This window comes from Salvelinus alpinus, chromosome 10 (assembly GCF_045679555.1).
Source record: "Salvelinus alpinus chromosome 10, SLU_Salpinus.1, whole genome shotgun sequence".
NCBI classification, from domain to species: domain Eukaryota; kingdom Metazoa; phylum Chordata; class Actinopteri; order Salmoniformes; family Salmonidae; genus Salvelinus; species Salvelinus alpinus.
The window spans coordinates 57503265-57518444 of record NC_092095.1 but is presented as its reverse complement, the minus strand read 5'-3'; the positions used below and the strand labels follow the sequence as shown (position 1 = coordinate 57518444).

Sequence of the window (15180 nt, the reverse complement as noted above, 5' to 3'; positions counted from 1 at the left end):
CTCTGTTACGGTAAGGACAGTCAGAGAAATAATCACAAGGTAAAGTCACCTCTGTATCAGTGGGGACAAAGTCAGAGCGAGAGATGACTCCACCTAGTGCCGTATTATTTTCCTGGATACAGTGATGTATACTGTATCCCTATACATGGCTCTGGCTCCACCAAGTGGCCATACAGAGATTGACCAGATTCCCAAGCCTATCAGAAGGCAGAGAAGCTTGCTTAAACCGCTCAAATCCTTTCAGATCTACAAGTGTGCCTATAGGGAGTAGGGGCCAGGGGTAGTGCCTTGAGACTAGGGGGCCATTTGGAAATCAACAAACATAAAAAACACAGACACAAGGCTGTGTTCCATTTAGTTTAATTTCTTTGTGATACAAAACTCATCTTTACAGCCCTCCAGAGAAAGCTGGCATTACCTTTATATCAAAATATACATGTTGGAATCAACGTTTGTTAACTATATATCAAAATATACATGTTGGAATGAAATTGAATATTTAATCCAAATCACTGTGGTACAAAAACACTAAATATAGACAGACAAAAACCCTCCCACTGCTTCATGACATCACATCCTGTTGACCCCTGACCCCAATAAAACCCATAATGGAAAATGAAAGCGACAACCGTTACCAGGAGAGGAATACAGAACTACATCACAGCTATCCACTATGATATCATCAACTAGGTCAACATACAGTATATATTCATGCTTAAAGTACTCTACCAACATAGAGGAATTTTTCTGTAATTAAACAGAAATGAGACAAGACACCAAATATCACAAATTCAAGGTATAACTCACTCAAAATTACTATTTTTAAATCTAGTGGCTGACTGATTAGGTATAAAATGAAAACAAAATCAAATCCCTTTTGAAAGAGGCAGTCTTTCAATTTGGACCATAGAATCAAACCAGTGGGAGAAAAGAAAGTTTAGAACATTGTCTTTTAAACTGACATGGATTGTTTAAATAGCAGGGGTGGTAGGTACTTTGGTCCTCAATAACATCAACCATCAATAGCTACATGAAACCGTTTATGCTACAGAAGAATCTACAGCAAAAGCAATATATAGACAGTCAGTGCCAGAACAAAGGTAATAAATACATTTGTGTTGTAGGCACCAAATATCTAAGGCTGTGTGAAATAAAATTGGAGTATTGTGTGTGTGTGTAAAATATTAGGGGTGAAGTAGGCACTAAAGACTAAATGCTGCATGATTTTAAGTGGCACCTCTGGAGCAAGAATTAAGACTTGATGCACAGTGACTGGTAGATATCAAACGGTATAGAAAATGATAGAGTATAGAACTACCAATGTTACAAAAATACAAATGGAATGCATAGTGTACATCTAGAAATCAAAAAGGGAAGACCACAGCCATATATTTCAAATCAAATTATTGATGTTCAAAGAAAAAGCTTATTTGAGAGTCCTATCGTATAAAATCAATGTAATAGCATGGAAAGGCTAGCCGGCTGGTCTGGTTAAGGCACTAGACTGTTGCTGAAAGGCATTTTGTTAGATCAATATGACTAGTGGTGAAGATCCCAAGGACAGACAGTAGAAACAGAAAACATTAAATGGATTTTTTTTTTAAGTATATCAAATGGAAAAAATAAAACATTGTAATCTAGAAACAGAAACAGAAAGACTAGATGTGCATTCTGAAGAGTATAGAAACAGAAATACTAGACGTGCATCTTGGAGAGTTCTGTGAGTTTCCCGCCATAGAAGTAGAACTACTAAAATAAAATATGAACCGATTATATCCATAGTAAACGTAAATAATTGTGTAAAAATAATGATAAAACTTTTTAAAAAGTATAAAGGAATGATTAAGTGTGTCTCGTGTGGAAAAAGACTTGACATACAAACGACATGGAAGGCATTCTGATGAACAGGTTTGGTCTATACTCTGTAGTAACTGTGTGTGTGTGTGTGTGAGAGAGTGATTGTGTTAGATTGTAGATTTGGAGAAAGACACTCTGAGGTGGTGGTTATCTCCCAGGTCATGGTTGTGGAACTCGATGAGACTCTCAACAGCTTCCTCCACTGAGCTCATCTGGATCAGAGCCATCTTACGGTCCTTCCTATACACACACACACCAGGAAAGAGGATTCCCCATTACTTCAAGTAGTGATGCAATAAAGACTAGAACATCATCAGGTAGTGATGCGATAAAGACTAGTACATCATCAGGTAGTGATGCGATAACGACTAGTACATCATCAGGTAGTGATGCGATAACGACTAGTACATCATCAGGTAGTGATGCGATAACGACTAGTACATCATCAGGTAGTGATGCGATAACGACTAGTACATCATCAGGTAGTGATGCGATAACGACTAGTACATCAGGTAGTGATGCGATAACGACTAGTACATCATCAGGTAGTGATGCAATAACGACTAGTACATCATCAGGTAGTGATGCGATAACGACTAGTACATCATCAGGTAGTGATGCGATAACGACTAGTACATCATCAGGTAGTGATGCGATAACGACTAGAACATCATCAGGTAGTGAGGCGATAACGACTAGAACATCATCAGGTAGTGATGCGATAACGACTAGTACATCATCAGGTAGTGATGCGATAACGACTAGTACATCATCAGGTAGTGATGCAATAACGACTAGTACATCATCAGGTAGTGATGCAATAACGACTAGTACATCATCAGGTAGTGATGCGATAACGACTAGTACATCATCAGGTAGTGATGCGATAACGACTAGTACATCATCAGGTAGTGATGCGATAACGACTAGTACATCATCAGGTAGTGATGCGATAACGACTAGTACATCATCAGGTAGTGATGCGATAAAGACCATTCCACCACTGGGTAGTGACGTCATAAAGACCATTACATCGTCGGGTAGTGATGCCACAAAGACTATTACATCAGTAGGTAAAGATGTCGTAAAGACAAGCACATCAATTACCTCAACTAACCTGTACCCCCGTACACTGACTCGGTACCGGTACTCCCTGTATATAACCTCCACACTGACTCGGTACCGGTACTCCCTGTATATAACCTCCACAATGACTCAGTACCGGTACTCCCTGTATATAACCTCCACAATGACTCGGTACCGGTACTCCCTGTATATAACCTCCACAATGACTCAGTACCGGTACTCCCTGTATATAACCTCCACAATGACTCTGTACCGGTACTCCCTGTATATAACCTCCACACTGACTCAGTACCAGTACTCCCTGTATATAACCTCCACACTGACTCGGTACCGGTACTCCCTGTATATAACCTCCACACTGACTCAGTACCGGTACTCCCTGTATATAACCTCCACAATGACTCAGTACCGGTACTCCCTGTATATAACCTCCACACTGACTCGGTACCGGTACTCCCTGTATATAACCTCCACACTGACTCGGTACCGGTACTCCCTGTATATAACCTCCACACTGACTCGGTACCGGTACTCCCTGTATATAACCTCCACATCATGACTCGGTACCGGTACTCCCTGTATATAACCTCCACACTGACTCGGTACCGGTACTCCCTGTATATAACCTCCACACTGACTCGGTACCGGTACTCCCTGTATATAACCTCCACACTGACTCAGTACCGGTACTCCCTGTATATAACCTCCACACTGACTCAGTACCGGTACTCCCTGTATATAACCTCCACACTGACTCAGTACCGGTACTCCCTGTATATAACCTCCACACTGACTCAGTACCGGTACTCCCTGTATATAACCTCCACACTGACTCAGTACCGGTACTCCCTGTATATAACCTCCACACTGACTCAGTACCGGTACTCCCTGTATATAACCTCCACAATGACTCAGTACCGGTACTCCCTGTATATAACCTCCACACTGACTCGGTACCGGTACTCCCTGTATATAACCTCCACAATGACTCAGTACCGGTACTCCCTGTATATAACCTCCACAATGACTCAGTACCGGTACTCCCTGTATATAACCTCCACAATGACTCAGTACCGGTACTCCCTGTATATAACCTCCACACTGACTCAGTACCGGTGCCCCCTGTATATGTGTGTTACTTTTTATTTTAGTCTACCTGATAAATATTTTCTTAACTCTTCTTGAACTGCATTGTTGGTTAAGGGCTTGTAAGTAAGCATTTCACGGTAAGGTCTACACTTGTTGTATTCGGCGCATGTGACAAATAACATTTGATTTGATCATTAGGTAGTGATGTCATAAAAGTGTAGCTGGATGTTGAGACTTACTGGAAGAACTTGAAGGCCGTGACTGAAGCTCCTGAACTGCTGAACAGTGCCTTCAGATCCTCCTCTCCTACTGCAGGACTAGAGAGAGAAAGAGAAAGCATTAGCAGAGAAAGCAATAGGACACTCAAACAAAGGGGATGTTGGGTGTGTGTGTACGTACGGTATGTTGGAGAGGTGCAGTGTGCCAGAGGGAGGGTAGATGTTGTTGTAGTTTTTGGAGCCAGGCTTCTTAAAACGGTGGAGAGGAGAGGTGGCATAGTCCTTAGTCAACCCCTGGTCCTCATGGCCTTGAATAGGATAGAGTAGAACATGTCATGACACAACAGTAGTGGATGTTAGACGGTCCATACCATCTCTCTGGGCAGCTGTGTGTTTAGACATGGTAGTGTGTGTACATACTGTCTCTAGGCAGCTGTGTGTTTAGACATGGTAGTGTGTGTACATACTGTCTCTAGGCAGCTGTGTGTTTAGACATGGTAGTGTGTGTACATACCATCTCTGGGCAGCTGTGTGTTTAGACATGGTAGTGTGTGTACATACCTTCTCTGGGCAGCTGTGTGTTTAGACATGGTAGTGTGTGTACATATCATCTCTGGGCAGCTGTGTGTTTAGACATGGTAGTGTGTGTACATACCTTCTCTGGGCAGCTGTGTGTACATACCGTCTCTAGGCAGCTGTGTGTACATACCGTCTCTAGGCAGCTGTGTGTTTAGACATGGTAGTGTGTGTACATACCGTCTCTAGGCAGCTGTGTGTTTAGACATGGTAGTGTGTGTACATACCTTCTCTGGGCAGCTGTGTGTTTAGACATGGTAGAGTATGTACATACCTTCTCTGGGCAGCTGTGTGTTTAGACATGGTAGTGTGTGTACATACCATCTCTGGGCAGCTGTGTGTTTAGACATGGTAGTGTGTGTACATACCTTCTCTGGGCAGCTGTGTGTTTAGACATGGTAGAGTATGTACATACCTTCTCTGGGCAGCTGTGTGTTTAGACATGGTAGTGTGTGTACATACCGTCTCTGGGCAGCTGTACGGTGGTGTGTTTAGACATGGTAGTATGTGTACATACCTTCTCTGGGCAGCTGTACGGTGGTGTGTTTAGACATGGTAGTATGTGTACATACCTTCTCTGGGCAGCTGTACGGTGGTGTGTTTAGACATGGTAGTATGTGTACATACCTTCTCTGGGCAGCTGTACGGTGGTGTGTTTAGACATGGTAGTATGTGTACATACCTTCTCTGGGCAGCTGTACGGTGGTGTGTTTAGACATGGAGACACGTAGAGACCGGCCCTGGAGACGCACCCCGTTCAGGTGGCTCATCGCTGAGGAGAAGACAAGCCCGTCAAACAACAGAACACACACACGTGCTACCAACTACTTCAACAACACACAGACGCACGGTCACATACACACAGTACCTAGCTGAGCCTGTGTGCCATCAGCCATCTGGACCAGAGCATTGTCCTTCTTATTGAACAGAATCTTCACTCTCATCACGTCGCCATACACACCTGGAGAACACACACAGGTTAAAACACAGCACACACTCCAAACCAGATGCATTTTTCATGAAGAAAGAGACTTAGTTGTAATGTCAGTGTTGCAATGTGATCGTCTTGATCAACAGCAGACAGACTAGACTACTGTAATGCCCAGACAACAGGTTCTATACCACCACACTACTCAGTTCTGGCCATTGAAATGAAACGACTGATTCATGTAAAGGAGAGCTTGGATTTCTGATTCAGAGACAGACCGCGCAGACAGACCACAACACGAAAACCAGCCCAGGTAACAGATAGTTAGATTCAGTACCAGTTGGTAATTAAATAAATATATAAAGTGAAACAGATTAAAGAATGATAAAATAATAAACATAAATATTTAGGTCAATATAAGGGTAAATGAAGACTGAATGAGGTAGGTACAGTGATGATATAATATTATTGGTAACAGTAGGTAAATGTAAAATCTAAAGTCATAAAGGGAAACGAAAGGCTGATAACATACCAAAGAGAATAAAGAGGCAGTTTGGTGTAACGCTCTTTATAAACAGCAGGGGGAGGTAGAGGAACCAGGGAGGGGGAGAGAGAAAGAGGGAGGGGACAGGGGTAAAGTGGGGGAGGAGAGGAGTCAGGGATGGAGGGATGGAGTCCAGCAGTCAGCAGCCAAGAGGTCCACGGGAGGATCACATGGAGGAGAAAGAGAGGGAGAGGAGGAGAAAGAGAGATAGGGGAGAGAGAGAGAGAGAAAGATGAGAAGAAAGAGTTGGCATAGGAGTGAGTTTTTATAAAGGGCAAAGAGCAGGATGAGATGGGGAGGGAGAGAATAAAAGAAAAGGAGGTAAAGAAAAGAACAAGGTCAGTAAACACAAAAGTGCCTAAAACACTGTCACTATGGCAACACTAGGAGGAGAAAAGAGACATATTAACAATGCAACAGTACAGGTCAGATAATACAGTACAATAACATGGGGGGGGTGTCTCTATATAAGGACTATTGTGTCTCCAGCAACTCAAGAATAGACAAAAAGGAAGCCATGAAATGGAAGATAACAGAAGACTGTTAGTTCTAAACTGTGGAGACACACCCATTTAAAGGGCTCAGAGGAAAAGTTTACTATGGTGTGCTTGTACGATAAAGGATGTATACTGGTGTGCTTGTGGGTGAGAGAAAGAGTGTGTGGCTAGTAACAGTCCTGACCTCTGGGTTAAGGTTGCTGACCAATAGGACACCAGCTTGTCCTCCTCCACCGCCGAGGGCTTGCAGGCCGAGACGACTAGCGGCCATGCCCCCTGGACCCATACCGAATGACGCCAAGGCACCGGGCATAGACAAACCTAGACACACACAAAGAAAGACACATGTTATCGCAAGCACCAGGGCCAACCTGTGCAGCTGGAGTAGACCGACCGATGATTTGACAATGTAGTAATAGCTATGTAATAAACGGAGTAAGAACAGATTTGTAGTAGGCCACAGGTAGAGTGAACCAGCTGACTGTGTTAATGTGAGGATGTACCTGCAGCCTGCTGTAGAGTGAAGGCCTGGGGGAATCCGTGTCCATAAGGAGACGCTGAGATCAGACCTGGAGACCCTGGAAAGAGATAGAAGGTGGGAGAGAGGGAGAGGGAAAAAGACATGAGTCTGATTTCAGTGTCAGTTTGACAGTCTCCAGAAGAGCACCCTGGTAGCTACGTGCTAGCTCCTGGTACAAAAAAAGTGCGAGAAACACCGGTCTAACGTGTGTGTGTTACCGAAGGCGGCAGCAGCCATCGCGTGCTGGTCCATTCCAGGCTGAGGGTTGTGTTGCTCTCCAGTAGAAAGGTCAGGTCTGGTGTAGTCACGGCTCTTATCGTTGTTAAACTTCACGTTGAGGCTGGTCAGCTTGGAGAAACTCACCCTCAGAGTACAGCAGCCGTTATAGATGTTCTGACCGTCTAGAGACTGCAGAGACACAGAGGGATTAGGGGCGTGGAAGTTCAGGCAAGTCCATTTACAGCATCTATTATTGATGTTCTGACCATCTGGAGCCGGCAGAGAGAGCGAGATGGAGAAATCAAAGTTTTATATGGGGGGGGTGTACGTACCATTTTGGTGTGCTGTGCCGTCATGGGGTCAGCGTATTGGACCAGAGCCTGGAACTGGTTGTTCTTAGTGAAAGTGATGATCTTCAGAACAGACCCATACTTGGAGAAGATCTACAGGGGAGAACACACACAGGTTACATCCCTGCTGCAGGCATTTTGACAACAAGCAAAAGAAAACCATTTGAACACACTCATGACTAAGAAACACTGGTGGAGTGTGCGTACCTGGTGCAGGACTTCCAGTGTGACGGGGTAGAAGAGGTTTTCTACTATGACTCTAAGGACAGGGCTCTGGGTGGCCATGCCTCTGGCTCCCATCTCTCCCCCTCCAACTGACATGGTAGCACCCATCCCACCCCCCATACTGGTCATGGTAGAGCCCAACATGGTGCCACCCTGGACAGCATTCACCGCCTGCAGTGCTGCCTGGACTCTCTGGAGGGAGGGGGACAAACATACACTGTTATTACATTGTACTGTGGGCACTATGCTGTAACCTCTGCATATGACAAAGAAACTTTGATTTGACAAATGTGCTTTACAAATGTGCTACAGACATACAAGTTAGTGAGTCTCATATTGGTGTGGGTCAATGGTGGAAGTGTCCTCTTACCACTTGGTTAGGTGAGTTGTCGGTCTTGAGTTCCTTGTGGTTGCTGTACTGCATGAATACAGGCTGCTGTCTGATGAGGGGGGTTACCGTAGCGTAGTAGTTCACCATGGTCTGAGCCTGGTCCACAGTGTTCATCTCCAGGAACGCCTACACACACACACATAAGATCAGCCGGGGAAGGTGTGTGTGGACACCGTATATGTGTGCCTGAGTGTGAACACCTTTAGGGTAAAGGGCCTGTAGTGAGTGTGAGAACACCTTTAGGGTAGAGGATCTGTAGTGAGTGTGAGAACACCTTTAGGGTAGAGGATCTGTAGTGAGTGTGAGAACACCTTTAGGGTAGAGGATCTGTAGTGAGTGTGAGAACACCTTTAGGGTAGAGGATCTGTAGTGAGTGTGAGAACACCTTTAGGGTAGAGGATCTGTAGTGAGTGTGAGAACACCTTTAGGGTAGAGGATCTGTAGTGAGTGTGAGAACACCTTTAGGGTAGAGGATCTGTAGTGAGTGTGAGAACACCTTTAGGGTAGAGGATCTGTAGTGAGTGTGTGAACACCTTTAGGGTAGAGGATCTGTAGTGAGTGTGAGAACACCTTTAGGGTAGAGGATCTGTAGTGAGTGTGAGAACACCTTTAGGGTAGAGGATCTGTAGTGAGTGTGAGAACACCTTTAGGGTAGAGGACCTGTAGTGAGTGTGAGGACACCTTTAGGGTAGAGGATCTGTAGTGAGTGTGAGAACACCTTTAGGGTAGAGGATCTGTAGTGAGTGTGAGAACACCTTTAGGGTAGAGGACCTGTAGTGAGTGTGAGAACACCTTTAGGGTAAAGGACCTGTAGTGAGTGTGAGAACACCTTTAGGGTTAAGGACCTGTAGTGAGTGTGAGAACACCTTTAGGGTAAAGGGCCTGTAGTGAGTGTGAGAACACCTTTAGGGTAGAGGACCTGTAGTGAGTGTGAGAACACCTTTAGGGTAGAGGACCTGTAGTGAGTGTGAGGACACCTTTAGGGTAGAGGATCTGTAGTGAGTGTGAGAACACCTTTAGGGTAGAGGACCTGTAGTGAGTGTGAGAACACCTTTAGGGTAGAGGACCTGTAGTGAGTGTGAGAACACCTTTAGGGTAAAGGGCCTGTAGTGAGTGTGTGAACACCTTTAGGGTAGAGGATCTGTAGTGAGTGTGTGAACCCCTTTAGGGTAGAGGACCTGTAGTGAGTGTGAGAACATATTTAGGGTAGAGCACCTGTAGTGTGCGTACGTACCTGGTTCTTTCCCTTCATCATCAGAAGGTTGGTGACCTTCCCAAAGGGCATTCCCATGCTGATGACCTCAGAATCCTGGATATCCCCAGGCAGCTGGCGCAGGTGGATGACACGCGATGGAGCACTGGGGCTCCGCATCTCACCTTTGAACTTCTTACTGTCATTACCGTTGGCTACAAACACACAGACACCTTTTTAATTTAACTTCTTACTCTTAGCACCATTAACTACTAGAGAAGAGCACAGAACATTCTGATTACCAGACACATTACCATGAACTACTAGAGAAGAGCACAGAACATTCTGATTACCAGACACATTACCATGAACTACTAGAGAAGAGCACAGAACATTCTGATTAACAGACACATTACCATGAACTACTAGAGAACAGCACAGAACATTCTGATTACCAGACACATTACCATTAACTACTAGAGAACAACACAGAACATTCTGATTAACCATCAGCTACACACACACCTGGGGTCATGATGTAGGAGGAGAAGAGTTCATCAGATCCCCTCTGGAAGAGAAAGGAACATTCACAATGATCATAACCACATACATCATGGAGACAGAGACAGGCCTAGCTGGGTTGTATTCACTAAGCACCAACCGAAGAAAACCCGCACCAACCGAAGAAAACCCTGAACATGCTCAATAACAAACTTGTTTCCATTTTCTGTTGCAAAAGGTTTTGCTACGTGCACCAACAAATACGACCCGGGTAAATGTATTAACAGAGTTATGGCTGGAGAGGAGAGCAGTCTGTCAGACAGATGGTCTTGCTCATACAGACTACAGTTAATGAAACTGCTCTGTGTCAGTCAGTCAATGGTGCTCATGTCTGGAGTGGCCCAGCAGCCTCACTCCATCTCTCTACAATACAGCTACTGTTACAGCCAGGCTAGAAAACTGACTGGGACAGAGAGACAATGAGAAGACACTCATTCTAACAGCACTCAGAGACACAGCCAGAGAGGAGAGAGAGACTTTAACCAACGTTTTAGCACAGAACACAGGGGTAAAGACAGGGAGAAAAAACAAGGAGTTAAATTGTGAATGAAAAGATGCCTACCTTGGTACCCACTGAGACACTGGGGAGAGAGAGAAAAGGAGGGTTACTCATTTGAGTTACTCCAAAGAGGGCAGGATGCATTTTCCTAAAACATCAACCAATCAGCAAATCACTCAATCAACATTTTACATTACATTTTAGATTGATTGTAAATGTAAAATCTATCAGGAGACTTACTCTATGTCTGTGACGTAGCCAGGTCCCATAGGATACAGATCAGCATCTAACTTGTGTCTGTTGAGACAAAGGGGGGAAAGAGCGGAGGCGAGGAAATGCAGGACGAAAGAGGAAGTTTAGTTACTAACTTTATGAAGTTCATAGTTAGCTAGAAACTGAATTGACTCATGAAAAGTTGCGTTAGTACACTTCGTTGAATTGTAATGTCCCCTGACCAGCTAATAACCATAGAGTTATTCGACAATTCAACCTAATCCTGAACACACAACATTCGCCTTCCACAAACACGAGCGCACATATGGAATGCGGAAACTAGCTACAAAGACACGTTGATTCAAGATGGGCGTTTTTTTTAACTACATTTGGCAATACTTTAAAAGGTGGTTATTTTCGTCTACATGAAAAAATCTGCAACTAGCGTTTTTATTGTTATTTGCAGTATAATACTTTTTTTTTTTTTAAACAACCCTTATTAAGTCTTAACTTCAACTAGTTCGCATCTCTTCCGGACACGCTCACGCGCAGACAATGCTAACTAGCTAGCCTTGTTTGAAAGTCTCACGCATCATCTCGTCTCAAACTAAACGTTAAACTACTAGAAAACACAAATATAGTAAACAGATTGCATAACAACATGGCTGTATATAAAAATAAATTTAAAAAAAAGTCCAACTACGGTTAGATTATTTCCGTTTCTTTTCGACATGAAACTACATATTTTTCACTCACCCTTCCATCGTTCGATATAATCCACAGGTCTCTGGAGCGGCGGCAGATTTCCTTGATTTTCATACAAAATGGCTGAATACACCGAGGCGTTCGTTGATTGGTCCAGCTACTTGGAATAACCCTAAATGGGCGGGCACTTACACCTAGTATCGCAATTTGATTGGTTCATTAAAGGGTGGGTATAACATTCTCTTAAAGTTCTCGGCCGAAACTTGACCAAAATAACTGTGAAACCATACCATTGCTTTGCATTTGTTTACCTGGAAAAATAACGAAGAATGGTTTTCATTGACACACATTGATTTATTATGTTCTAGTATTGGATAGCTGACTCGCAAACCTGTGCAACTAAACAACGAATGCTGCTTCTTTCCTGTTTCACAATCAGTTCATGTAGTTCAGAAAATACAAATTCCATACAGGGTTGTAGTTCATGCATTGGCCAACAGATGGCATAATTTGTCTATTACAGGGCTGACTGAGGAGGAGCAGCTGTGGGATTTCGTTAACTTCGGGACTCTGAACCAGACCTGCTGGGTCAAAATGTCAACGTTCTTCATACTTCAGCAGCAGATTAGCATGCTGGATACAATGGAAACCAATGGAATAGTCATTTAGGTACAAACTCCACGCTGGGTAATCAATCAATTATTCAAAAGTATTTCACATACTTGACCCATGTGTTTTTTTGTTGTTGTATTAAGTGGTTTGAAACAGTTGTTACTATTTCCAATGCATAAAAAAGCAGAGGTAATCTATGGTGTGTGGATATGACCCATAAACGACCCCAGCTAACCCAAGACCATCACACTCCCTGGTTCCAGTGAGAGATCTGTAATCTCTCTCTCCTGCTCCTCTCTCTCTCTCCCCCTAACCCCACCTTCTCTCTCCACCTCCCTCTCCCCTCTCTATTTCCCTTCATTCAACCTATCCTCTCCAGTCTCCCTTCTCTCCCTCCTCCCTCTCTCATCCCAGAACCCACCCTTTCTCTTTCCCCTAGTGTACACTGTAGAGCAGGGTAATGGAACACACAGACACCAGAGAGTCTCTGGGAATGGAAGGTTTATTCTGCTGACGACAGGTTTCACCTTCCCTTCGATCCCAATAGAACCCATTATTACATTCATGTTAAGCAATATGCCGTGATGATGGATATAGTTATCAATGATACTGATCAGACCTGATGAGGAGTATTACGATCAATAACAACACTAATCAGAGTTAGAGTTAATGCTACATCAGAAGATTCAACATCACTGACTCAACAAAATTCACAAGCATCAGCATTAAAACAATGGCCGGGCTTGACTCAAACAGTGAACCAGCCATCCTTTACATTTTTTTACAAATAAAATAGTGAAATGTGTTTATGAGTTGCACAGTGTCATAGTGAGTCTAATGAGGAGATTAGTAGAGATGAATAGATTACTAGATGTAAGTAGAGTATACATGACTTGAGATGATGAGATAGAGGTGATGACATGGGATGGACAGTTTAAAACAGAGATAATGATGGTATCTGAGATGTACCAGATGACATGGTGTGGTTGCTTGATTAATTGATTGGTTTACCTATTGATTTCTGATGATGGTACAAGCTTGCATGCAGAGTGTGGCTAGCTATAATTTTCAGAACCCAAACAAATAAATACATTGTATAAAACTTGATATCAATATATTTGAATACTGTTCACACTGTGAAACTATATTACAGAGACAATATAATATGAAACTGACTGATAAATACTTGATACACAAAGAAATATACAAAATGTATGTCTTCTTCATATTCTGGACTAAAAAACAATGATAAACATTTTCCAGATGGCTCCGATAGCAGACACATTACAATACAAAGACCTGCTACATTTTCTTTTCAACAATAACGTGACGGCACATCCAGTTCAATAATAAAGATAATATTAATAGAATAGAATACAGAAGTACACACAGAATACACTATAAATGTCAAGACAGAAAAATATAAAAATAGCAATCAAAACAAAAGAATAATCCATATCAGAAGAAATACATCGTAGTAAATAGTAGTACGATAGCAGTACACAGTGAGGGAGTTTTTGTTTGATCAGTCTGGAGGTACTAGCTGCATCTGAAAGCAGCCTTTTCCCTATACTAGTGCACCGTGGGAGTGTTTTGGCCCAAAGTACTATAGGAAATAGGGTTCCATTTCAGATTTCCCCATTGTTATTGTAGTTCTAGAGTAGTACATAGTCTAGTGTATATTGTCCTGGCTGTAGGTTGTTATTGTAGTTCTAGAGTAGTACATAGTCTAGTGTATATTGTCCTGGCTGTAGGTTGTTATTGTAGTTCTAGAGTAGTACATAGTCTAGTGTATATTGTCCTGGCTGTAGGTTGTTATTGTAGTTCTAGAGTAGTACATAGTCTAGTGTATATTGTCCTGGCTGTAGGTTGTTATTGTAGTTCTAGAGTAGTACATAGTCTAGTGTATATTGTCCTGGCTGTAGGTTGTTATTGTAGTACTAAAGTGGTACATAGTCTAGTGTATATTGTCCTGGCTGTAGGTTGTTATTGTAGTACTAAAGTAGTACATAGTCTAGTGTATATTGTCCTGGCTGTAGGTTGTTATTGTAGTACTAAAGTAGTACATAGTCTAGTGTATATTGTCCTGGCTGTAGGTTGTTGTTGTAGTACTACTACAGTAATACACAGTAGTACTGATTCTCCAGTGTCTGTTGGCTGTATATGGTTGGTGTTGGCTGTAGTTTTTGCTGCTTGGCAGGAGGAGTCGGACTGTTTGGTTTTGTAGTCCTGTTAAGTGTGTGATCAGACACGCACGTACGCACTCAAGTCTCTCTTGCTCTGACACACACACACACACACACACACACACACACACACACACACACACACACACACACACACACACACACACACACACACACACACACACACACACACACACACACACACACACACACACACAAACTCTCACACACATCTCTCCTTCTATGACACACTCACACACGCGCACACACACGCACACACACACACAAACACAAACACTCACATGACTGTGCAACACTTGCAACTCTGTTTCTTCTCCTTCTCCCCCTCCTCCCCTCCTCCCCCATTTGCCCCCCCTGCCTCCCCCTTCTCACCCGTACTCCCATTTGCTGCCTGAGTCTCCGTCTCCCCCTCTCCTACCCCCTTCCCCTCCCCGTCTGGTAGCATCACAAACTCCGCCTTGACTGAGCCGTCTCCACCCTCTGTCCCCCCTGCCCCCCCCACCTCCCCCGCTGTCTCACCCTCCAGAGCTGTATAGCCCATGAAGACCAGGGTAACAGGGTTCTCAGCGCTGGCCTGGTCTGGACTGGGACCCAACAGCTTGGCTTCTACTCCTGTTAGTTCTCTTCTAGGACTCTGGTTCTGTGATACTCCATTTACAGCTGGGGAGCGAAGGGAGAGGAGAGAGGGGGG

The 15180-nt window shown here is 43.6% G+C and overlaps 2 protein-coding genes across 2 annotated transcripts in view; both read right to left on the bottom strand.

The window, feature by feature from the left end:
* Positions 1-344: 344 nt before the first annotated feature.
* On the bottom strand, positions 345-11860 carry LOC139532374 (polypyrimidine tract-binding protein 1-like). Its single transcript, XM_071329854.1, has 17 exons — positions 11722-11860; positions 10993-11049; positions 10816-10834; positions 10218-10260; positions 9735-9907; positions 8480-8626; positions 8092-8301; positions 7867-7977; positions 7534-7723; positions 7299-7373; positions 6980-7116; positions 6287-6320; positions 5695-5787; positions 5509-5598; positions 4432-4558; positions 4272-4349; positions 345-2097 (listed from the first exon to the last, which is right to left on the bottom strand). The coding sequence occupies exons 1-17, from the start codon at positions 11727-11729 to the stop codon at positions 1965-1967; spliced, it is 1725 nt and encodes a 574-aa protein (XP_071185955.1). The 5' UTR covers positions 11730-11860; the 3' UTR covers positions 345-1964.
* Positions 11861-14766: 2906 nt separating this feature from the next.
* Positions 14767-15180, bottom strand: part of palm1b (paralemmin 1b) — a 15173-nt gene continuing 14759 nt past the window's right edge. Inside the window, exon 7 of the mRNA XM_071331095.1 lies at positions 14767-15149. Coding sequence (XP_071187196.1) covers positions 14767-15149 — 383 coding nt within the window. The remainder of the gene's footprint in view (positions 15150-15180) is intronic.

Bases quoted from the DNA above. Each gene is read 5' to 3' on its own strand.
- LOC139532374 (XM_071329854.1), bottom strand. The intron at 7,117-7,298 runs GTACATCCTCAC...GTGTGTGTCTAG, and splicing joins CACTCTACAGCAGGCTGCAG to GTTTGTCTATGCCCGGTGCC. The intron at 4,350-4,431 runs GTACGTACACAC...TTCTCTCTCTAG, and splicing joins CTGCACCTCTCCAACATACC to TCCTGCAGTAGGAGAGGAGG.